Source organism: Pyxicephalus adspersus, chromosome 5 (genome assembly GCF_032062135.1).
Source record: "Pyxicephalus adspersus chromosome 5, UCB_Pads_2.0, whole genome shotgun sequence".
NCBI lineage: Eukaryota > Metazoa > Chordata > Amphibia > Anura > Pyxicephalidae > Pyxicephalus > Pyxicephalus adspersus.
The window spans coordinates 124290867-124316807 of record NC_092862.1 but is presented as its reverse complement, the minus strand read 5'-3'; the positions used below and the strand labels follow the sequence as shown (position 1 = coordinate 124316807).

Below are 25941 nucleotides of genomic sequence, written 5' to 3'. Positions count from 1 at the left end.
TAGATAGATAGATAGATAGATAGATAGATAGATAGATAGATAGATAATTTTATATGTATTCCTCCATTTATTACTGTCAGTTCTCCACGTTCAACCAAAAATTGGTGTGTGCTCCATTTTATTTTATTTTATCGTTTCTTTTGCTTGAGATTTCTAAGTATGATTTAGCACTTCCATCAGAATTCCCTGACAATATCAGAATTGAATTTCACAGGGCAGGAGCAAATAATAAATGCCACCCATTTCCACTTAATGTTGATTTACAATGTTTCTCTCTTTAACAGCCATGAAATACTCCTCTGTAGCGCTAGTAGTGTCGGTAATACAATATACTGTAATAAATGTTTTTAGGGGTTGAAGTTGCAGTAATGCATATTGATTATAAGGATGATTTGTGATTTATAGGTGACTGTGTGGATTTATGAGGTTGGTAACGCGATTGGATGAGAAGGATATTAGGTGTGCAGTGTATTTTGTACACCCGCATCCGGAGCTGCTGTGGATCTCAGAGTATTTAGGAGATGCACCTGCTCTGAGCAAAGTCATATAAGACTGATACATGTGGCAGGATGATTTGTCTCTCATATGTGTTTGAAATTTTTTAATACTATATAATGTAACAATTTTATATATTTGTAAAGTGATTTTATATATTGTACATGCAAAATCTGTGAATGGATTTTTAGGAATGGCATCAAATTTTCAAAGACGGGATTCTAATTTTAAAGTAAAACCCCCTTCTTTCTTCTTACAACTGGAAATGATATGTTAGAATTGATATGCTGTTTTTCTGCCAGGTTTGTCACCTTCGCTATTATGAATTTTAAAACATAAAGGGTTTAATAATTTATAAATACAATAAAAAACCTGGTTACAACTACAAATGGTTTGGTTAAATTTGTATAATCTTGGTTGACAATTGTCTGGCTTCTCCACTCTCTCATGCCTTTGAAAGACTTTTTAATCATTTAACTTTACATTGTCAGCGTTCTGCAAACCATATGTTCGCAGGTGGCATGCTTCACCATAGTATACAATCCTATATCTCACGTAGCAGATAAATAATTCTGTGCTGTTTATACTTTCTGATTTATACAATACATGCCTGCTGTATAGAAGTTCAGAACACCAGGGTATAAACCAAGTTACTTTGAATAGCTGGGGGTAAAATGAAGTATTTCTGGAGGTAAGCATAAAAGCTGTCATTGCTGACTAATTGTGCCTGATTTATAAAAGCTCTCCAAGGCTGGAGAGGATACACTTACAACAGGGAAGGTGGGTAATCCAGCAAACCTGGAATGGATCTGGTCCAGGATTGAAAACATTTGCTAACAAATAGCAAATGGTTTCGAAAAAATTCATTCAAGGTTTGCTGGATCAACCAGCTTCACTGATGAAAGTGTATCCTCTCCAGCATTGGAGAGCTTTAATAGATCAGGCCCACTATTCTAGAAACAATGGCTGCCTGGCTGTCATGCAGCTCATGTATTTATAATATTTAAGTGTTTGACCCATATAAATAAAAGTCTCTGACATTTCTCAATCAGCATATTTGTATAGAATAATATAACATTTAAATTCCTGTAGAAGTCAATAGGAAAGTATATCCTGCTTAAAGCAGGTCATACAGAAGTCAGCTGCAAGTCAAATGCATGTCAGTGAATTCTCATTCTGTCTTAAACGTATGCTATCAACACCAATTCAAAGCTTGTGGACGTCAGCCCTTAGGATAACAGCAATGAAAGGCAATCTGTACAAGATGGGATGGGGGCAAAACTTTGGATGGCAGGTTTTAGCAACGCCCCATCTTTATTAATATTTACATAAAATTAAATACATTTAAAAAACAACAATCAAACACAATGGACCCCAGTCCTATATAGTTTCTTTTTAGAAGTTTAAATGACTCCCACATTGGCCTAAAACTGCCTTAAAGTGCAGATACTTTCAGAAAAGTCCTCCACTTTTATTTAATGTTTGGGAAAAACAATATTTTTGCCACCAGAACAGCAGGAGGTTTCATTCCCTGCTAAGTATAAAAAAAACAATGCAGTGCATTGCTCAGTATATGTCTGCCTTAAAAATAGAATAAAGTGTCCCTACTAAATTACACAAACGGGTGCACTTAGGCTTCTTGTGGCGGCAAAAAAAATTGCTCACTAGAAACACCTGGAAGAAAAGTCTCGGCACTTAAATGTGAACTTTCAGCAGCGGTCAAAACGCCTGTACTGCCACTAAGATGGTTACAGCCTGCAAGGCTATAAATTGCACATTATCTCGGCATGAGAGAATGCTTTAATGCAATCTTTTCACATCTATCTGCAGAGCTATAGGAGGTACTAAAACCAAACCAGTTCTGTCATAGCAAGAAGAGCATATGGTGGTGATAGCTGGCAATAGAATGGAAAGACAAAGGGGCTGTTAAAATGAAATAATTGATTGTTGGGATTGAGGATACCCCTTACTGGCCATTCATTGGTTATTCTGCAATAAAACAGCTATAACATCCCACTGTAGAAGTGTCATTTATGTTACTGTCTAGGCACATATTAATTGTCTGACCCCATTAGATAACGTATGGCCATTGGTTCTACAAAGCCTGCTTTATGGTTCCCCAAACCTTTATCAGATGATGACAGGTATTATTATTTGTAAAGTATAATCAAACCCAATAAACTTAATTATATTTCAGTTTTAACATAAAAATGTAACATCAGAATTAATTTCTAATATGTTTGAATAATTAAAACAATACTAAAAAATCTATTAGAAAGTGACAACCCTCTGCCCCTGTATCCTGATTATGCCATGTTGTTGTGCAGGCTTCCAATAAAGACTACAAGTTGTCCTTTTCAACACACATGACACAGACATTATGCACTGCTATCACCACCAAGAAACCTAATTTGAGAAATGTCAAACAGCCACTACGGAGATCAATGTGGCTTTAAAGATACTTTAGATGAGCAGCAACAAAGAATGAAAAATACATAAAAAACAAGTATTTTAATAATAAAAAAAAGTGAGAAAGAAGTAGGATGAACTATCTCTAGTGGAAACAGAAATAAAAGTCGGACGGGGAACTAACACTAACCACTACATTTGGGAATCCCTTCCAGATTGTTTTCATGCAAGTCCAGGAGTAGCCTGATTCTAGACAACGTCTCACATGTGAGGTTGACAGGTCTGCTTTATGAAGCCTGTGTTTTGAAACCTTCCATGGCAAATTAGAATTTGGAATCAGTGGATGTAATGTAAGGACCCTCTCATGCCCATGGTAGCAAACTGAACCGCAGGTGTTTGCAGCTGCAGCCACAGCACAAACCTTCAAACAGCAACTATGTGGCCAAAATCAACTTGCTATTTTGCGAAAAGTACCCCAATGCAACATAACCACATGCAAAAAATAGTTCCCAGCTGCTCCTATTTACTGAGCAATGAGAGAAGTTGGGACTGAAAATGGGAAAGAATGCTGTGGCTCAATGTGGGTATGAAACAGATTTAACTCCAGAGTTGAGACCAGTGGTTGGGTGTGTTTGGGAAATACATAAAAAAGAATGCAGGAGTCTCCAAATCACTTGATCATTGGGAAATGGTAATGGGAGAGAACTGGTAGGCTATTTTTTAATTGCTCTCTGTGTTCCTATTGTGCTTCCTTTTTCTCTGTTGGCCACACCGAAGGGGAAGAAAAAGCACCCCACACAAGGAATCCCACCACACTCTATTCCAATGCTTCTCAACCAAAGTTCCATGGAACCCTGGGGTTTCCCCAGAGGTTGCTAGGGGTTCCTTGAGCAAATCACAGTTTGTGCCTCCTAGTCCCCTGAAAGTTATTTCACTGCTAAGAAAGGTTGATAAATAGGATGGAACCAGACTGCCTAGTGAAAATACATGCTATCCAACATATCCAAAAATGTTGAACAGAAGTTGCTGTACTAGCTGTTACCCAGAATAAAAACTTGCATCACCTCCTCTAGATCTGTAAGTATTAAAAGAAAATGTTGTCCCAATCTGAGATGTTTATTTCATCCCAGGGCCACTTTAATATCTCCAGAAGGTTCACCATAAGTGTCCCCTCGGGGCTTTTATACTTAATGAATAAACTGTCCAAATGTTCGGTGCATGCTTTCACTCTCAGTCCTTCTCCATCCATCCTATAAAGTGCCTGAAATACTTATTAATTTCCTTTTACTTTCTTACCACTAATTGCCTCCTTTCGTTTGTAATATTAATAGGCTTTCAGTGCATTGCAGCTCATCACAATTAGCCCCTTATTAAGAATGCATTTGCTGGGCTGAAGAATTACAAGAAACAATAGAGAATGCCAGTATCCCACTTACTACACACATTGCATTGCCAAAATCCCTCTCTGAGGGAAGCATCACATTATCATTGTGAACAAGATGAGGCAGACATTTAAACACTATTTTCCTATCTGCTGTTGATCGATCTTGACAGTTTAAATGCGTCCAGTTCGTCTTTATCACCTTGCCTTCTTTTCAAAGGGTGGCATTGAAATGTCCGCTGTAATCACGCTGGAGTGGGGGGGAGACATTGGAGTAGATATTTTTCTGTGCTTTGCATTAGATGATTTCAGCAGTTCTTTTGTGAAGCTGACAATCATAGCTGTAGAAAAAGCACATGGCTAGTTTAGTTCAATGTATGTAAGATGACAGAAAAGAGGTAAAAAGGGGATGCTTGGTTGGAATTCTGGAAAAAAAGGCCCCATACTGAGATAAATTGCACAAAATATATATATAACTGTCTGTGGCGGGTGTTTAACTATGAGGGCTGGCTGCTGCATTATAAACTGGCACATTTAACATCCTACCACATAGATATTAACAGCGTCGCTCCTGAAGAATTGGCACTTCTAGCAAAAGGGAAAAAAGCTAAGAACCAATTGAAAATACATAGTGGTTTAAACAGACTTGTTCTGAGACATTATTTTTTTTTAATGTAACTTTATTTTGAAAGTGGACCCATCAATTTATTTTTTTTTATGAAGCCTGCTGTAACATCTGCTAAATGCAACACACATACATTTCACTTTTGTCATTTTTACTGCATTGGTATGACTTGTTACCATTTACTACTCATTTATTGGTAAGTGCTGAATCATGAAAGCGAGTATTCCTTCCATGTATGATTTCAAACAAATTTTTAATTGATGTGCGGTAACTTTCTATGGAAAGGCTTAGGCTACATACACACGTTGGATGATTCTTGTGCGATTATCGCTTCAGGGCTGGTATTGGACTAGAATCTGACGTGTGTATAGCGCTCCTCAGTCATTCATGGATCTGTCCAGGCAGAGTGCTGCTCGCTTGTGCTCTTCCTTCTCCATACACTGTGTACATCGCTCGTTCATTCATTTGTCAATGGAAATGATCAGAGTGTTTCCAGTGACCATCCTCTAACATATGTATGTGGCTTTATTGCGTTAAAGCAAAGACCATGGTTATGTTCCCTATCAACATTTTTATTATGTGCTGAATGTATAGCAATATACAGATCTCTGTGTAGCAGTGGACCTTTGCAATATTTTTATACAACAAATAAGCTAACTCCAGCTGTCAAATTTTAAATGTCAAATTATCCAGCAGCGTAACTAATGTTCCTTCAGCATGTATCTCTCATTCCTTAAATCTGTAATCTGTTGAAGGATAAACTAAATGTGAACAGTTTTTCGAAAATTTGCATGTTCACACCTTGTCTTCAGTGCCCTGCACTCAGCCTGTGCACCCTTGTCAGAATGGGTGAGAATTTGCCTTTCTGACTTACACAGGCTGAACATTTCACACAGTAAAAGTCACGACTGGTGAAAAATGAGCATCATCTGGTCATAGGTGAGAAAGCATCCAAATATTCTGACACTTTTACTTTGACATGTTTGGCATGGAATTCACTCAAACTCCAATACCAGGGAGAAAAGAAATCTGAGAATTAGACCATTAGTCTTTTTTTTTAATCATTGAATATCCATGATAATGGTCCTATTGGTGAACCCCAGCAAAAAGTGTAATGGGGGTAGAAAATGTACACAATTGGAGCCTTATGTTATGAGCATTGCAGCATTGACTTACATAATTTTCTAAAGGGAAGGAAATAGTTTACACATTTTATATTTTTCTAAGTCAAGGTATGGCAATTGCCTCTACCAGGAAAAGTAGATCTAATGTAGTTAGATAGTTAGATAGACTTTGTCTATACTGCTTTTTATATTTTTCATAGTTAGCCACAGTTTTTACAGTGTATATGAAAAATAGTGTAGTCCACAATGACCCCTTCCACCCAAATGATTTCCCCATCCTTGGCATACTAACTAATTTTAGTATTGCAACCCTATCCCAAAAGCTTCACCAGTGAAAACTTGACCAGAGGTTTCTGCAAAAATTCATAAAGATTTATTGGCAACTTTTTAGAACCCATATAGGCACACATGACATATTTTCTGACATGGGTGTCTTTAGGATATAAAAAAATAAACACACACATGTTTAAAAAAATAACAAAATAATACCAACAAACCTTATTCATTGTATTAATCAAATTAAGAAAAAATAAAACAAGCCCAAATAGACTCTTGATTGGTAATGTACTAATTACTTTTTTTTTATTAAATAGGGAATCTGACATTCCCTGGTGGGAATCTTCTAGATCCATGTGTTTCAGTGACAGTTTTTGATTCCCAATGTTTGGGGGGAATGTGAGATTCCCTATTTTATAAATAGAACCCTTAAAAAGTAGCATATCCACCAAATGTTTTCAATATTTTGGGGTTTCTTCCAAGCATCAGACCAATGTTTGAGTACCATGGGCCACACATTTGTCCAGAGTCCTGGAGATGTTAGAAGATGACAGTTTTCATTATAAACAACTTTGGCTATGTACACACATGCAATAATTTCTGCTGGCAAGGATATTTCACGATCATTTGCAAAAACACTTTCTGCAGGATTTTCCAGGCCCATGTCTTTCAATAGCAATAATTGATTTTCCACCAAGGAATGTTTCAGTGAATGCCAGATTCACTGCATTATAAATAGACCCCTTCATGTCATAACAGCATGACCTGATTCACAATCATATAAGTGTGGCTGAGACTGCATACATTTTTAATACAGCAAAGAAAGGTTGTTGTGCAGGGTAATGTTTGCACCTTTTATCAGGTCATTCTAACCTATGTTCTTTAAAGTCAGGCTCGGTGGTCTCGTAGTATTTTGTTAACCTCCACACATATCTGTTCCCCTCTGTGAGGTTGACATGAAAATTGCCCAGAAAATGTAGGTTTTTGCTCATTCTAATCACAAGTCCAGAATCCATGCACAGTGGGTATTTATTTACTGCACAATGGTAGTTATTATTAGCTGCATGCGTATGTGTTGGCGTTTTTTGGCAGTGGAAGCACAGGATGTTCAGGTGTGAATTAACCGCTGTGGAGGGGCTACAAATACCAGCAGGCCTCCCAGTCAGAGTACTCTCTCTCTCTACAATCATTACTATTCTAGCCTATTAGGTTATATTTACTTAATTTTTATGTATTTTCATAACAGTTGCCAAGATCCTTCTGCTTAATACTGATACCCAACCAATGGTATCTGTTTCCCAGGGAAAACTTGCTCAGCTCTGAAGGTAACACTTTCAGCAGGACCAAACAGTTTTAGAAAAAATGAATATTAGAAAGAGTTTATGTTTAAAAACAGCATAGTCTTGTACTGTAATAGCCACCGAATGTAAGTTTGTAATTTAAGTAATATCTTATATTTGCTTACTCAAGTTATTAAAGATGCAAGCTTCTGGGATTCCTTAGATGTCTTCCCCTGGGAATTGTATAAAGCCTGAATGAGATCTAAAGGATCCCGAAAGCTTGCATCTTGAATAATTAGAGTTAGCTAATAAAATAACCTAAGATACAAACTCATTGCACTAATTAAACAAAGTAACCTATTTAAGTTTTGTATAATTGTATAAATCAATGAGGCTATTGATAATCAATGTTACTTTGTTAGGGGGTGCATAACATGAGGATACCATACCTGTAAGTATGTAATAAACAGATATGCTTCTGGACATACTGAGAGACTTTAGTCATGTGCAAATAATTAGTTTTTGTCATTGGTTTTTGGCTATATGTATTTCAGTGTAGAGAATGTATTGGTGGGGTTACCATCATCATATTGGCACAATAACATTCTTTTCGGCGTGGCATGTTAAATGGTTAGGGTTGAGTTTAGTTGGGTATAGGTTAGGATATGGGTTTGGTGTAGGCTTTAGGTTACCCTACCTTTAGGTTAAGGGTTAAGATGCTATTACACATATGTACCCGGTGATCCCATCGATGCAGTCTAACGCACCCTGGTTATCCCCTCCAACTGTGACGCTTGCAACAGCAAAAGAGATCACTCAATTAGCTATCTGTCCTATGCTCTACAGATTGTAACATCCCCAGTTTACCTTTAGCTGTGCATGTGCCTATCTTAGCATCCCATACACAATAATTTAAAAGTGTGTGCAGCTAAGGAGAATTTTAGAGTATGTGCTGCAGCCAATAAGCACAGTAGTTCCTGGATATGATCTTTATATTTATGATCTGGATATTTATAGCTTCTCAGCTCCCACGCACAAGTTGCTCATTGTAGCATTTAGTTTGCCTGGCCAGATGTGGTGCAATCATCTGTAGATCACCTGGTTGCTGTCCCTGGACTCTCCGGCTTCCATTGTGTCCCCTGCTCTTGTGGGCTCCTGGTCATCTGTCAGTCCTCCCCAGACCCCATCCTTTGCACACTGAAGTCTTGGGGGGCAACCATGTCCTGAGATGATGCAACCAGCCTTCACTTTTATATCTGCTAGCTTTCAGCTCAGTTTTACGGGTAAGGTCAGGGTTATTTTTAGAGGTATTTTCAGGTGAAATAAAATGATCATGATACTCATACTAGTGACACCTGGCTACTGAGTTTTTGGCATTTGAAATTATTGGGGGAGGTACATACAAATGTATGTGATATTGTTTGACCCCAACAGATAAGTCATGATAACCTACACTAAAAACCCTGACAGATAGAATCCTGAAGAGACAGAAAGTACAGCCATATCGTAGGAAAATTACAATAAAAATGGTGTTTATGGTGGTAGATGTCCCCAGGTCGACAACTCAATTTACGTCTTTTGTTCTTAGGTCGGCCATTACTCTTGACCACACAGCAATAAGCTAGAGATGGTCATTATGTGCTCAGCTTTCCTTCTCTTACGCTTTATCTAAGTACTTACCTGCACTCCAGTGCATTGAATCTTAAACCGCTGATGACAGTCCATTACAAGCAAGGTTAAGATGACACATGAAATGTCTTAAGCATTTATCTATTTCATTTTAAAACCAAACACTGACCACTACCAGATGCAGCACGAAATCCATTTATAAGCTCTGCTAAAGAAGAGACACACACTAAAACACACAAATACTAAAAGCCATTTACAGAATTAAAGTATATTTTTATATATTATCTGCATTAAACAACTAAGCCATTGCTGAAAAGCTGCACTCAAATAAACATGCCTTTAGCCATATCTAGAAGTTTGATTCTCCCCTTGCTATTGTGTTTTATATGAAACTATTTGTTCATTGAAAGTTTATTGCTTTGCAGATATTTTGTCTGTAGTATTTGATTGACTGCATTGATTTTCTTTCAAAAGCTTGATATTTACTCTGATTTATTCCAATATATGTTATTATAAAAACAGGCTGAGCAGTGTAAACTACAGATGTCCTTCTGTCTGCTTAACTAAAGTGAGAAGTAGGGTAAAGTAACCACAGTTCACATTAACCCCTTTTGCATGCTCATAATTTTGCTCCCTATCCAATGATATATATATATATCATATAAATATTTCAACATAGATAAAGAAATCCAAGCAAAATATTCTCTTAAATGGGAACTTTCAGTAAAAAAATAACACTTATCCTTATAGCTGTAAAGCCCTCAATCCCTCTGCAAGTCCAATAGGTCCCATCTTCCTTCTCCTTTCTGGCACTCAATGGACAACAGGCACCACCACTGTATTTTCCAATGGTCTTCTTCTTACCTTACTCAATCTTCCACTGTACAGGTGCAAGATCAGGTGAAGCACATTCCTGAAAATGTAAAAACAAACTTGCTGATCTCGCTGCACATACATGCATTTTCAGGAAAACCTGTGCCATGTATGTATCCCAGGAGGCTGCACGTTTCTTGTTGTTTTTACCACCAGGGCATTAAAGATGGAAGGAGCATCCTCCAAAAAATAAAAAAAAAACAAATGTAAAAGAAAAAAAACATATTTTTACCCACACTTTTATTTAATATAAAAATGTGGTGAGAGGTCAGCTTTAAACATTGTGCTAATTAATAGCCTCTGTTCGCTGGTGCAAAATCCTTCCATGGTTTCAATAACAGTAATTGAGTCTCCATCAGAGAATGGCTTGTGAATGTCACATGTACTGCTTTATAAATAGACCACATAAAATATTGTCAAAGTTCCCTCGCTGGTTAGCCCAAAACTCCTTTGGGCAGGTGCAGACCTGCAGTAGGTGCAAGTAATCGGACATAGTTCCCAATAGCTGGCTCCTTGCCAGCTGCTCAGTCACTAGCCAGGCTCTGCTGATTCCTGAAAAATCAGAGTTTGAAGATTTGACAGTGGGTGGCAGTGATCTAAACTTCACACTCTTGTCCCAATGCATTCTTTATTTGCCTGCAAGTAGACGTTACATATTGCTTCTCCCCCGAGGCAGTGAGGAAGCAGTAACTTACTTTTTCCTATCCTTACTCCAATTGTCTTCCTTCTCTAATTTTAGGTAAAACAAATGTTACCATCTATCACTCCTTAAAATTTGATACTTTCCGTACTTTATCAACCCCAAAAGTGTCAGGACTGAATTCCTAAATCTTTGCACCACTGAATTGCTTTTTGAATGACGTTTATTTATGTATCTGAATGTAATGTTCACAGCTAGTGGCCTTGTATCTACAGTATATTTATTTAGATTTATACATCCCATAGAAAAGGAAATTCTTTATTTCACTAAGCGAGTTGTAAATAAAAAGGTGATCTAAAAAGGCTTAAAAAAGGCAACAAATATATCTGAATTGAGTTATACTGTAAATAAGTTAACATTTTTCAGACACAGAACTGTAAAATCAACAATATGTTGAGTTGAGATGTAGCATATATCCATAAAGCTCCATTCACTGATCCATATTTTCAGCATATCAGCCATTGCTCAGAGTCACACAGGATTTAGAACACAGATAAATCTTGACCCGAGGCTTCAGTGTTATCCGTGGTACTGTGAAAATTGACACTTTTTAATGGCTGATATATTTACAATGTGCTAATATCACATTTTCTGCATTTTTATTTCATTTCTTCTCTACAAATACAGGGTATTTATGGGGAGTTATAATATATATGTATATTCTGTATATATATATATATATATATATATATATATAGATAAATATTCTGTGTAAAGAATATATTAATATTATTAACATGTATTTATACAGTGCCAACATATTAAGCAAAGCTTCAGAAAGGCTTCCATAGCCATGTCACTAGCTGTCGCTTGAAGGGGCTCACAATCTAATATCCCACCATAGTTGTATGTCATTAGCACAGTCTAAGGTTGATATGGGGAAGAAGCTAATTAACCTAACTGCATGTTTTTTAAAAGTGTGAGGAAACTGGAGTATCCGGTGAAAACCCAAGCAAATATAAGGAGAACCTGCAAACTCTGTACACATGACATTTAAGGCAATACATAAAAAACAATACATTTATTTTACCTGTATTATTAAAATGAGCTGGTGTGCCTATATTTCTTTCGCTATTATCTGTACAATGGACTAGAAAAGCGAGAAGCAGCACAGTCAGTTACACTACTCATGTTCTAGCCGGGCTGTGTAAGTCTCAGAAGTGGACAGGATAACAAATCTTTTAGCATGTATTTGTGTCCCATCCAGGTTTTTCTCAAAGGATACACCAATGGCATTTGGGATCTGTGCACTTTACCAGTGGGGATTTTTATATAGAACAACAAATTCTTGAATAAGGAGAAAAAAATCTTGTAATCTTTTGGGAATGTGTTTGTGTCTCATCCATATATTTGGCAGTTTGCCTGTAGCTCAGATTACAGAAATTGTTAAAACTACATTGTCATTTCTTACATTTTTTATTTACCCAAATGTCCTTCTAGCCTTGAACCAAGTCAGTGGTGGGAAAAATGATTTATCTGCGATCTTTGCTCCAGCTACACTGGAAAGGAACTGAATGTGATTTCTGGTTTTTATTTAGTACTTCCAGCGATAGGTACATTTATAAGGACTCTGTAACTATCAGCAGTAGCTTTAGAAGCCCATAAACAACTTGCTCGTTTGTTCCCTTCAGTGGGAGATGTTTATTGCCTCGTATAGTATGAGTACTCCAAGGATGTAGTTATTGATTGAACAAGAAAAGTTAGTTAGAGGCCTTTTATCTAACCAGTAGATGCATCTATAGCTTTTTGAAATAATGCTGAGTCTGCAGAGGCAATTGGACTCTAAGAGCACCTGTAATTTTGGAGAAAACAACGATACAGACAACAATAATACAAAAACTATTGGATATTTCATGCAGGGATCTGTCAAAATTCCTAAAATGTATTGAATGCATTCAGATGATTTATCCACCCAAATCTACATGTACATGCTGTTGGTACCAACTCAGCATACCCTGGTGGTTGATCAAGAGGGCTAAAGATGGTAAATCCCACCACCACCCCTGGCAAAGATAACAGTGGTGATGAGGAAGCATGTTGATATTCATCATTGAGGGGAAGGTAGGTACACCTGAGTTTAGTTTCTTTACCCTAAATAAGGGTAGAGGCTAGGCAGGAAGGTGTTACCTGCTTGTTTTAAAAATGGTTAAACTCCACTCAGATATTGAAAAGAATTTTTAAAAAATTCTTTAAAAATCAATAAATGTATTTCGATACAAATTTAAAGTCCTCCTATCAACACATTAACTGATCTCTTTCAACTGCTTCGTCCACTTAGAAGAAACTCAATAAAAAAATTGGCATGGCTCTTATTCCTTCAAACCCATTCAAAACTTCAAAACTAAATGGAAAATGTTTTGGCCATGCATATACTTTAAGTTACCAAAAATTTTGTTACTGTTTTACAGGTTTAGACTTGAGGCAAACACAAGTCATCGCCCTATCATCCGGAACCAAATGTATCAACGGAGAATATCTCAATGACCAAGGCCTGGTGGTCAATGACTGCCATGCAGAAGTTGTAGTACGAAGGGCCTTCATCCACTTCCTTTACACTCAGCTGGAGCTCCATTTGAGGTAAATTGAAATCTGCTAAAAACAAGACATGTTATATGATGTACAGTGGGACAAGTCTGTCCTCTAGATGTCTGATCCACGCTCCTTTCATGCAGCTTTTTTTTTTTCCTCCGGTTTTGAGTGACCAACGCACGGAGGAAGTAGGCAAAGCAATTTAATACGCTTTCATCTTTCAGTGTTTGGTCCATGAAAGCGGATTTCCTTTCATGAAGAATTAGATTAGTGCAAGTCGAGGGACACTTTTAGATATTTGTTTACATAATTCATGAAGAACTTAGAAATGAACTGAATGCTTGATAGAAAACTAGATTTGCCTTCTCCTGTGGTGAAGAGATTTAGGCTATTTACTTTTTGCTCTGTACTGAAAATGTCCTTGTGTTTCAGATATAGTAAAGCTATTACAAACTTATAAAAAGAAAAATCATCCACAGGCCATAGATAGTAACCAGTATTTGAACACTGTTTCTAAGAAATGTTGTTTCTTTCTTGGGAGTTGTGTATCTGAGTCTCAATGTGTATTAGAAAATTAGTTGCAATTGGCTGAATACATCAATTCATACCTGATCATTACCTAGTTTAACCTTTCTGACCGGAATATATTTTTAGTTTGAAATGTAAAATGCTGCTTGGTATCAGAACATTTATGAATCACAATATGAACAGCTAGCTGGTGTCAAGCAGACACATTTGTTCTGCCCATTGAATCATCAAGAAGAATTCTGTTGGAATTAACACAAACCCCAAGAACAGAAAACATTTTTTTCTTCTTCTAAGCAATAAAACATACTTCTGTGCTAATAAATATCTATATCTTAGAATAAAAGTTTTGCATGTAATTGCATGTTATTTCTAGGACCAAAGCAGTGCTGAATTTTTATTGAAAAAACTCCAGCTTATTATTTGTGACAAGCAGTTCAAATCACTATTTACCAGTTTACGTGGTGCAGATTGTGCAGCGAGATGCCCCCCGCGTGACATTATTGCTCTAATAAAGAAGTGCTATATTGCTGCCAGATATATCACAGGGACAAGGTAGCCGCAAACTCATAACTCTCACGATCAGAGGCAGATTTTAGGCATAGGCGAAAGGTCATACAATTCACAAGGGTCTCACGAAGTTTAATTTAAAAGAAAAATGTATTAAAGGATAATATTTAGGCTGAAAATTCTATTTTTTAAAGGTTTACAATGAACAGAAAAACAAATGATAATATTTTTTCTGTTGTCATTTTATTATAAATGTTAATCTATCTTAAATTGTTTTAAATTGTTTTTAAAATGACATTTCCATTACAAGTATTGTTAATAAATTACAAATATTAAATTGCATTACAATTATCGTTTCCGGTGTATACTAGATCATGATCTACGAGAGATATCAAGTCAGCCAAATGATAAGATATATACAAACACAAAGGATGTGTGAAAGCCTTTTGGTGTAACCTTTTAACAAGAGGTTTCCAAGCTTTATAGCTTAAGCTATGTACACACTTCCAATGGTTCTCGTCCGATAATCGGCACAGGGCGGATATCGGACAAGAATCGGAAGTGTGTACAGCACGCGTCGTTCATTGTCCGAATGACCGTTCTGGCGGATCCACAGACAACGAATGACTGTAATGCAAGGGAAGGGGGAGAGAACGCAGCAGGGTGCCGCTCCATCGTTCTTCCCTCTGCATAGAGCAGAACGGTGATGTATGTACAGCACTCGTTCATGCATTGTGCAGTGCTAGTCGTTGGAAAGGATCGTGAAAGATCCTTTCCAACGACTATAATTGAAAGTGTGTAAGCAGCTTTAGGACAGTGTTTCTCAAGCAGGGTTCCTCCAGAGGTTGCTAGGGGTTCCTTGAGCAATGAGCAATTTGTGCTTCTCAGGTCAGTTACCATTTACATCAATTACCTATTTGGCTACCTATAAGGATGGAATTCTTTCCACTAGCCTGCAAATTAAGAAACATTCTTTTGACTGACCACCGTGCTAATATAATTTGAGCTGTGGATATAGTAATTATAGCAGGCAAGCTTTTTTGGTCTAGAATCCTTTTGTTACATTGAACACAATTGACTTTTGTCCTTTTTCAACCTAAGTTTACATATCTGTACCCTAATCAAATCTATCATCAATCATACAACTAATCACATCACTTGTTTTGTGTCCTTATAAAAGAAGCTATTAAAATATTCTTTGGGTCCAGTGAGAACTTAGTAACAGAGAAAGCTTAGGTAATCGCTGTAACCCTGAAAGGTCCATCTGTGATGTTCTTCTCCTTTTATCACCTCCATGTACTACAGAAAAAATCATCAGAATAGTTTTATTTTGTTAAAATCACTTTCATGTTTACAGTTCGGTTTTAGTTTGTGAGATATTTAGGCATAAACAGTGTCATTCATAATAAGGGGATGATTTGAGGTCATTGCCTATTGACATGTTACTTTAACTTGTGCTTATGGTAAAAAATGTTTCTAAATAAATTGTCTGCTGTATTTTTCCACAGCAAACACAGAAGTGACTGGGAAAGGTCTATTTTCATCCGGTTAAAAGAAGGAGGTTTTCGGCTAAAGGATAATACACTTTTCCACCTTTATATCAGTACATCACCGTGTGGAGATTCGCGGCTTAATTCCCCCTATGAAATTACATCTGATTGTAAGTTTTTTTTTACTTTTTTTCTCACTTTGTATTGTATATTTATTACTATTACAGTATACTATTATGAAAACTAAGGAATACTAATAAAAAATAGAAGCCTATAGTATATTTGCGCATATTGTATTTATTATATTTGAACTATTAAATAAAGATTTACAAAGTTTATATTTGTTTTTTTATAGGTGAGTGTGAAAAGTTGCATATTATTATACCATATTTACCACTTGTTGCAGCTGGTTGCTGGCATAGTTCTTATTTCATGTCTGGTTTGTCACTGTATTATTAGGTTAAATTATTAGTCCAGGAACAAACACACACACAAGAAAGTCGGGGTGAAGTCAGAACACGTTACACACTTTTCCTGATCTCAGTAACCTAGAAAATATTAAACCCATTTAATTCATCTGTCCAGGCAACAAGCATATTCACAAGAATAATTTTGTTTGGGCATCCTCTATTCTTCCTTAAAAAGTTAGCAATTCTGAGGTGTGTAAAATTAATTGAAAGTCTAATTTAATTTAATGTTGCCTGGAAAATAATTTTGCTTGACTTATTATATTTTCCATCTTTTCATGTTGATTGCAATATATTGCATATTGTTGAACATCTGTGTTGCTGAGTTAAGTGATACAGCGGGCAAGCTCGATTAAGCTTCAAGAAAACACAAAACGGCTCATCCCCACAGCTATGTTTTCAGTATGCTTCTCGTATTCCCCTCCTGAGTTTAAAGAGGAACTAAACTGGCAGATAAAATTAGCAGCTTTGAGCCTCCAGGAGCTTTTTGCAAGTATGCACAATATGACAGACTTATTTAGCAGAGTGATTCCCTCCAGCAAGCCCATAACCCTTTCCCCCCTCCATTGCCAATGCTTCCATTTTCACCCATTTTTTTTTTTATTTCTGAGTCTTTGGCTCAGGATGATGTAATTCATGGCTCGGGATGATGTAATTCCCATGGTTATTCATCCAGGCAAAAAACAGTTCTCTGAGCTTTGCATGGAAACTACACCAAGTTTATCTCCTTTCAGTATTTCATATATTACTGTCTAAATGCTTTGCAAGCACTGACCTCTTGGCGCAGGGTGAGTTTCACTGCTGGTTCAACCTATTGCACTTAGTGAAACCTTCTTGTCTTAAAGCTCTATTTAGTTTTGGATAACATAAAGAAAGGTCTGAAACCCTACGTGTGGGAGATTGCCCCCGTTTTTGTTCTAGTGGCCATTTTTACCTGGACTAAAAGCGCGGAAAAGAGTTGTCACCGGAACATTTATAGGGGGAAATATTCTAAAGGAGGAGGGGGTAAATGTTTTGAAACTGTCTAAAAGTGATTTCCCCCAATTTGGAGAGATTTCCTGCAACTTCCTCTTTTGCCAATGGGACAGGGATAATAGTGAAATCCCCTATTGGTACACAGATTGCTAAAATAAAAAAGCATAACAGTGATATTCACTATTCCCTACATTATACAGAAGCAAACCTGCATTGCATATGTAATATAGAGGGTTTGCTTTGATACCCACCTACCCAGTAGCTTGTACTCATCTTTTTGTTGCTCTACCACCACTCAGTTCAGTTGCAAAGAGTAGGGAAAAGAAGCCCTGTATAAGCTCTGAATCACTTGAAAGGACTATACCCATGGCTATGGACTTTCCCACCCCCATGTGATAGCAGCCAGTCCCAAATCACAAGCACCGTCATATAAAGGAAAGAGGATTAAGTCAGATGCTACTCTATACCTAAAAGAACCAGGTAGGTTATTACCTCCTAAAAATTGAAGGGAACATGAAGACAAGATGAGTATGTACTGCTGAGGAAAGGGTCAATAAACTTTACTTTAAAGAAGAGCTCTGCCTACATTTATTCAAATAATACATTTATAACAAACAGTAAAAATGGAATAAAACAAACCCTTACTGACCTCTGTGTCTGTAAACACTGTGAGACACACAAGTGAGTCATTGTCAAAACGCATACGTGATACAGCTAAAATAATTGGGTCTCTTTATTCTCCACCTCAAAGCTTTGAGAATAATTTAGGCCATAAAGACTTCAGCTACAGAAGCATTTTACTGCTTTAAAGGAACGTACACATAGTTGATTGCTCTTGGCCTGAACACAGTTTCATTTGAAAATGATTTTGTGTCTCCATGGCATAGTATGAATTATCATTTACACTGAGAAACAACCAACACAGGGTAGCAGGATATGGTTTCTTTATTATATACATGCCTTCATGTCTATTGCATCCCTAGAACCTCCAAATCCAATGTTCTGTATTTTTTGCCATCTTGATTGGCCAGAACAGAATGTTGTAACGCCTTCATATGCGCACTTGAGTTCATTAATTTCCGACAGCTAGAGGTATGCTGGGGTATTGAGGAAGTTGTGCATTGCAGATTGCAAACAGGCAGGGAGTTTATTTTATTACAGAAGAGACATTACCTGTTCATTCTGCAATAATGAACTGGCCTTCTCCCAACTTTTTCCTATTAAAGTTTAGTTTGGCTCTAAGTTCCCTTCTGTATATCTTTGGATTCAGTGATCCTTTTGACCTGAGTTTTTTTTACTGAAGGTAACACCATGCTGACACATTTATATTATGCTCAGAACGACTCGGCTAGGTTTGTGACAAGTTTACATTGCTGACAACTCAATCTGTCAGTTAGCATTAAGCAAATATTGGGTGCACTTGTACAGTAATATCATGACTTAGTAACGATATAAAGAGGAGGAGTACTAGGTAGTCATTAATATCAGTTTTATGATGTTATTAATTTAGTTATTTTTATGCTTTGCTATTCAGTAAAATTGCAAGGCCGAGACTATGTGGTTTGTTGTCATGGTAACAACACTCCGTATTTGCAGCCAGAAGGTTAATACAATATTATATTATAGTTGCATGTCTTGTTACAGTTTAAACACATAAACGAATCAAAGAAACTTGTATTCAGACATTGCGTTGATAGAATAATTACGATAAAACGTACAGCGATGTGCCTGCAATTTTAGTGACTCATTTGATACTTTCAAAATGATGTTTTATTTAGAGGGATATTTAGAGGAGATTTTAACAAAAGAATAAAAGAAAAAATGTCATATATATCCTTAATATGCACAAGATTATTATATCCTTAATATGCACAAGACAATATTATTTTTTAAACTCTAGTTTTAATTTAAATCCATGAAAGTGTTAGGTTGCTAGATTTCAATAGCAATGCAGTGTTTAACAGTATATATAAATATATATATATATATATATTTATTTATATATATATATATATATATATATATATATATATATGTGCATGATTATAACGTGAAACACTTCCACCTTTTTGATAATGTTTTTGGCTAAAGTGGGGTAAGGGTTGCTTGCACCCTTTGCTGTGTCCCTGTTGGATGAATTTTCTATCTTTGTCCATAGCAGTGACTGTAATGAATGGGACCCTGCACTTTTTGTCCCAGTTGACAGATGTAGAGAAAAAAGTCCCCAACTTGGACATAGACAGCAATTAGTATCAGGTTTGTATGGAGCGCCCAAGAAAATGCAAACAAATGTTTCAAGTATAAAATTGCAATTTTTTTGCAAAAAAATAAAAAAACAAAAACAACTATGAGACTTGAATAATGTAGCTCTGTATGCCTTAATACTTGATTTTTGTTGAGGCAAGCAGTGTAAAAAACCTGCCAGTTGGTTGGTGTTGGCTACTTTTCCCCTCAGCATGGCTCAGACTTGAAACGTCATGCGCCTCAGTTGGATTTCCTTGTGGCATTTCAAGTACAACTTTGGATCAATTGAATTTTTTTTTTTTCCTACTAAGGTTTTTTTTCAGAGCTGTCACCCCAACTGCTAATAGTAATGTCATTCTCTTTTCCACCCGCTTCATCCACATTGAAACAATGGGAAGCTCACACAGATCCTAACCCATCACTCTACTGTACCATAAGATATATGATGCTATTTGATATATGGATAGATACAAGAAAAGACTACTTTGAACCTTTGAATATAGTCACCAATGCTGTTACAGTTTGTAGAAATGAGGGTCTTAGTTTTGCAGCAAGTAAACTTAAAGCTTCTGATAGCATAGTCCACAGCATAAGGTCAGCAGTGGCAGCTTATTTGTCTCGGTGCTGTGGTCCTTTACCATTTCCCCCAAATCAGAGAATCACAGAATCATACAGCATTTTAAAATGCTAAATAATTTATATTTACATTATAGTTATATTTGTCAGAAAGATGGAGTACATCTATAGATTTGATTTACATTTCAGGGTGGAAAAAATTATATTTCACTTTAAGAAGCAGTTGACACAACATTTTTCATAGTTAACAGGTGCAAGCACATAGTGAGGAAGTTCCGGGGTCACCTTCGTACGAAAATAGAGTCCGGGGAAGGGACAATCCCAGTGAGAACCCAACTGCCAATACAGACGTGGGATGGAGTATTATCAGGGGAGCAACTCATCACAATGTCCTGTACAGACAAGATTACCAGGTAACACTTTTTATGCTTTGACAATGTGTTTCGTGTATCAACCACTTTCTCTCATACATTTGTACTATTTATACACCAAAGCAATATTTACACTTGTGGGCAAGTTATTACCTAATATATATATATATATACTCAAGTATAAATCAAGATGTTTGGATCTAAAATTACCATTAGATAACACATTTCTTTAATGTATATAAAATATATAACAAACTTTTGCCATTTGAGACATTATTAGTTTGCTACACGCTTTACATAACACACTTTAAAACACACTTTACAAAAAAATACAGCAAAATCAACTGGTGGCCAACAATTATGCACAAAAAATAATTTAAGAGCAAAAGACCCATCATAACAAATGCAAAAGTACAAGGGGAAATATAGATAAACAGACCATGTGATTTTATGTTTCCTTATTTAAACAAAAGTTTTAAAAATACATTATGGATGTGTTTGTTCACATTTATTTTATTGACATTTTATTTTATTTGTCAATGTAGTTCTACTGTTTCTTCAGGTAATAGTAGGTGCCTCAAATGTATATTCAGATTGGTTTTGTTTTGAGTATCTATATATTGTTTTTGGGGACAAACTAGGATTGTTTTGCTAATTTTGTCTTTTGTGAAAATAATTGTATATTTCATATAATATACAGAAAAAATGTTATTTTTTTGTATAAAAATTGTCCTGATTAAAATGACATTTCTGGTACAAAGAATGGAAAATCTTCACCCCACTCTTCACCTATTCACCTAAAATGTTCAATCAGGCTTACATTGGGAGTGTCTTAACCAGCTGCTAAAATGGGATTGGGGTTATTGTTATGACCTAGGTTAGTGGATTAGGGTTGAAGATGATGTCATCACTCGGATTATTTCTGATGAATCAGAATTATTAGAATAAATGTTAGTATGAAGGCCTAAATTAACATTTACTCATGATCGACATATTTTTCTTTTCTATTGAATCTAGTGTGTAAAATTGAGTAAATCTGTATGATTTATAAAAGCTCTTCAAGGCTGGAGAGGATACACTTTCATCAGTGAAGCTGATCCAGCAAACCTGACATGGATCTGATTCAAAACATTTGCTACAAAATAGCAAATGACTTTGAGTGATTCCATTTCAGGTTTGCTGGACCACCCAGCTTCACTGATGAAAGTGTATCCTCTCCAACCTTGGAGAGCTTTAATAAATCAGGCCAACGTTGGGTGAACCTTGGGTGAAAGCATGAAATAATGGAGGCTCTAGCCCTTCCCCACTTTATCCAAAACTAAAAAAAGAGTTTAAAAAGGGTATGTTAAGTATTTAGCTAAAGATAAAGTTGAGAGTTTAGGTTTGGTTAAGGTTAAGGACCAGGTATATATGAAGGGTTAACATTTCACATTTTCTATTTCAAAAGCCCCATGCCTAAATTTCAAAATTAAGTAACTAATCAGAATACAGCTCATGCTCCTAACTGCTCATAATCTGATTGGATGGCCCGGTTTACTGTATTTTGCACATCTTTCCTGCTCTTCACACTATTAGTGAGGGTTAAGGGAAAGTTAAGGGATATTTTCTCACTTTTATCAGTCAAATCCATCTGGTGTTTTTATGACATTTTGTGACATCTGCACCCTGGTGTTCTAGAGATTGGAAATGCATGTCTTATCCGTCTGCAGACATTTACAGCAAAATCCTTCACTGAACTTTAGTATTAAAAGGTACTTTTGATTATATTTGCAGAGAAATAGAAGCGATCCTTTAAGTTAATACATAAGTTCATGTGAGATTTTGTAAGACTTCTTGAAGATTGCAGAATAAAGTCCTTCCAGGCTTTGCATGTGTTGGGCCTTCTGTGATTGCTTCAGACAGCTACAATCGTAGCAGATATTTCACACAGGAAACGTGGTACACTTTCTTCCTCCCAGTGATTTCCATACACTCGATGTCATCCTGGGTAAAACCTGATGGATGCCAGTAGTTTATTACATTGCCTGTAGCTGATCTGTACTGCTCTGCCATCATATCACATTCTACTATTTTTCTTGCTTGCTCCATGTTTACTTCTTAACAAATAACCCCTGTAGTAGAAAGGATATTTTTTATACTTCTTTTTAAAGTGAATGGTTAGTTAAAGTGGTCCTAAACCAAAGCAGTGGTCTTTGTATAGGTCATCAACAGGTAGCAGCGCTAGCTGGAATCCAATTTTTATTCATTTTCTTCACTTTTACAATATAAAAGCTAACAATATTTTCAAGATGGGATCCTAATCATGGGATCATACCAAGTTTATACCCTGTCCCTGATTCTCTATATTTCAGTTGAACAGGGTGAGCACGAGGTGTGCTTGATTGAAAATACAAAAATGTCTAGAATTATTTTAATAATAGTTGCACAGGATTTATTAATAGATCAGATGCACAGATATGAAAGAGGTTTATTATACTCTAAAAAATATTATTACTTTGTTGGCAATAAAATTATGGCCTTTGATAAAAATGTACCGCTGACTGGTGCCATCATTCTTTCTGTATGACGCTGCTGTAGCAAGAGGCTACATGTCTCCCCAGAAGCAGAGGTTTATTGGCATGTGGAAGTGACAAACACGGCGAAAACCTATGGCTGGCGTAACCATAGCCTAACTTACCATTACAGATGTAAACATCTCTGCTTCTGGATACTATAGAAATATTTTGTTTGAACGTACATTTTTTCTTAGAAGGGTAATGTTAAAATACATATAGGTTGGGTGTGCTTGATTTTTGTTATAGTGATTATTGACCATGATTGTTCCACAGTTAATCACTGGCACCGTTAGTTAAGTATTGAATCCTACAATTTTGGAGCATTGTGCTACTATTAGTTAATGATTATTACTACATTTTACTCTCTATTTCTTCCTATGTGTAACAATTGCTAGTAAATTCAATTATCCATGGAGCAATCATGGGTGATGATCACTATAGTAAAAATTCCCTTGTGATTCCAGGCTTATCCGGCCCTGTAATGCTAGGGCACCTGATTTCAAAATGTAATGATCAGATCTTAAAGAACTCTCCATGAACTCTTCATCTTTATGAGTTTATTTGCAAGGAAGAAAATTGCATGTATTCAAGTGACTTGACATATCACCAGTGAAGCAATACACATGCACACACAATTAAAAAGAATGAAAAATAACATGTACTCAACTGATTACAGATGACAGGTTACAGCCATACCAGGTCTCCCATTTATCTTAGCTAGATGACACCTTCAAACATGATTTACTGAAGACATATGAGTGTCTCAATGATTACTGCCCTTCAAACCCTTCTCATTTGTCAGCATGTACACTAGTTAAACGCTACAAAAACTGCTGATGGCAGCTGTTCTATGATATCCCAATGTTGGATTTAGCAGTAGTTCTACTTCAGATCATTTTTGTACACTCAACGGGTTGCTAATGTTGTTCTCTGTAAGACAGTACTTAAGTAAATAAGTAAATACTTAATAAATTTTCATTTAATTTATATTCTTTAAATTTAGTGTAATTCAAGCTAATATCTAAATATTAATAATGAATCTAGCAATGCAGAACCCTGACCTAAACTATCTTTCCCTCCAGCTGTCTGGTCCTTTACCGCTGAATATTAAGCTTTAGTAGACTATAAGAGTTAACTCCAAATCATATATAAGATGTATGGCTAACAATCAAATTTTTAGCTGTCATTTACTTGGTGAAGGTTATTTCTACTAGATTTTGGTGAAGCCCTGAGGAGTATAATATTACATAGCTATAGTGCTTGGCAGCTGTTTAAAGAACACGTAAATGTCAGCTTTATCATTCTTCTATATGAAAACTCTGCCTATGTAGACATAGCCAGGAGACTCAGTTAGTGAGTGTTTAACCCCTTTCCCTTTGTATGTTTCTCATCTAAAGTTTGGACACATTTCGTTTTCTGCACATGGCTTACAGTTGAATATGCAAGGCTTATCACTGAAGTATATTATGTAATCTACTTTGCCATTACATATGAACCTTGGAAAGACTAATCCCTGTTTTATTTTACCCAATGTAATCATGATATGGACAGCCAACCATGGTCTGAATAGTACATCTTTCTGCATGATTAACTTCCCTGGCTGAGATGAACAGCAAACCATTTAATGCTGAGCCAGCTCAGTTCTTAACAGCTGTGTTATCTTAACTAAGCAATTAAACTGCCCTGCTACTAAATACTACACATTCAGGTTTATCTGTTTAGTTATACTTTTACCTTATACTTCAATAGCTATAGGCGTTGGTTCATGTTTGTACAAATGGTCATTAACAGATCAAAATAGAATATCATTGTGTAGATATTTGCTTATTGGATATTATGCGATGGTGATTAGGTAAACCCATTCTAACCCAATGTATATATAAAGTAATGTTTTTAATTAATCAGAGAATGCGCTATACTAATTGAACACTTTATGCTTCGATTCCTTTTCTAACCTACATTAGATAGATGTGCACTGGAATGCAGTCAGTTGCTTTGGATAGCACCTTCAGTTTTTCTTTCTCTAGTGTTCATAAAGACCTACAACGTTTAGCACAAAGAACAAAAAATAAGATTTAGGCTTTGTATCGCTAGGAGAAGACTTCCACATAGCATGGATCAGTTACATTAATTTGACAATTATTTATAACACTGGTTTATAATCCCAAAACATTTTAGGTATACATTTATAAATGAACAATCTTTCATCCTTGAATTCACATATTGTAAAGATATTGTGGGTAGGGGATAGTAATGCCTGAAAAAGCGTGATAGAAGCAAGCTAGCAGACAAAATCCTGAGGCTCCTCCAGCATAAGGCAGTTTAGAAGATCAGTCTAAAATCTACCTGCCTAGAAACGATATCGAGGAAGGTCTTTCTAAATCCGTGTTTCTCATTCAGGGTTCAGTGGAAATCTAGTGTTCTTCCAGAGGTTGTTAGGGGTTCCTTGACACCAGTGTTCTTTTTGGCTATCTGTAAGGGCGACATTCCTCCCACTGGCCACCAATGTAGCAAACATTTGTCCCATTGTCCACCATACTATTGAGCTCTGAGCAGTGGATATAGAAATTATAACAGGAGTTGTCCCATGTTAAAAAGGTCAAGAAAAACTGGTCTAGAAGACGTTTTACAAGGAGTTTTGCCTATTAGCAGGAGAAGGAGGTCTGCTAGAAACAAATTAGGATAAAGTCTGCCTAAAAGCTAATTAGAATAAATTCTGCTTGGAATTAGAAGGAAGGTCTGCCTAGAAGCCATTTAGAAAAAGGTGTGCAAAGAAACAATTTAGAAAGGGTTCAGCTTTATATTGTGTTTTGCAGAAAGTATTTCACTGGGCTTGACAAACTATGAGAAATAAATTAGCATTCCCATTATAATAATTTGTATTCCATATGCTACTGTGGGAGACAA

At 36.2% G+C, this 25941-nt stretch overlaps 1 protein-coding gene across 1 annotated transcript in view; it reads left to right on the top strand.

Moving 5' to 3' along the window:
* ADARB2 (adenosine deaminase RNA specific B2 (inactive)) overlaps positions 1 to 25941 on the top strand; it is a 339858-nt gene that overhangs the window by 285151 nt on the left and 28766 nt on the right. The window contains exons 6-8 of the mRNA XM_072412630.1: positions 13201 to 13369; positions 15865 to 16016; positions 20353 to 20521. Of these exons, the coding sequence (XP_072268731.1) occupies positions 13201 to 13369; positions 15865 to 16016; positions 20353 to 20521 (490 nt within the window). The remainder of the gene's footprint in view (positions 1 to 13200; positions 13370 to 15864; positions 16017 to 20352; positions 20522 to 25941) is intronic.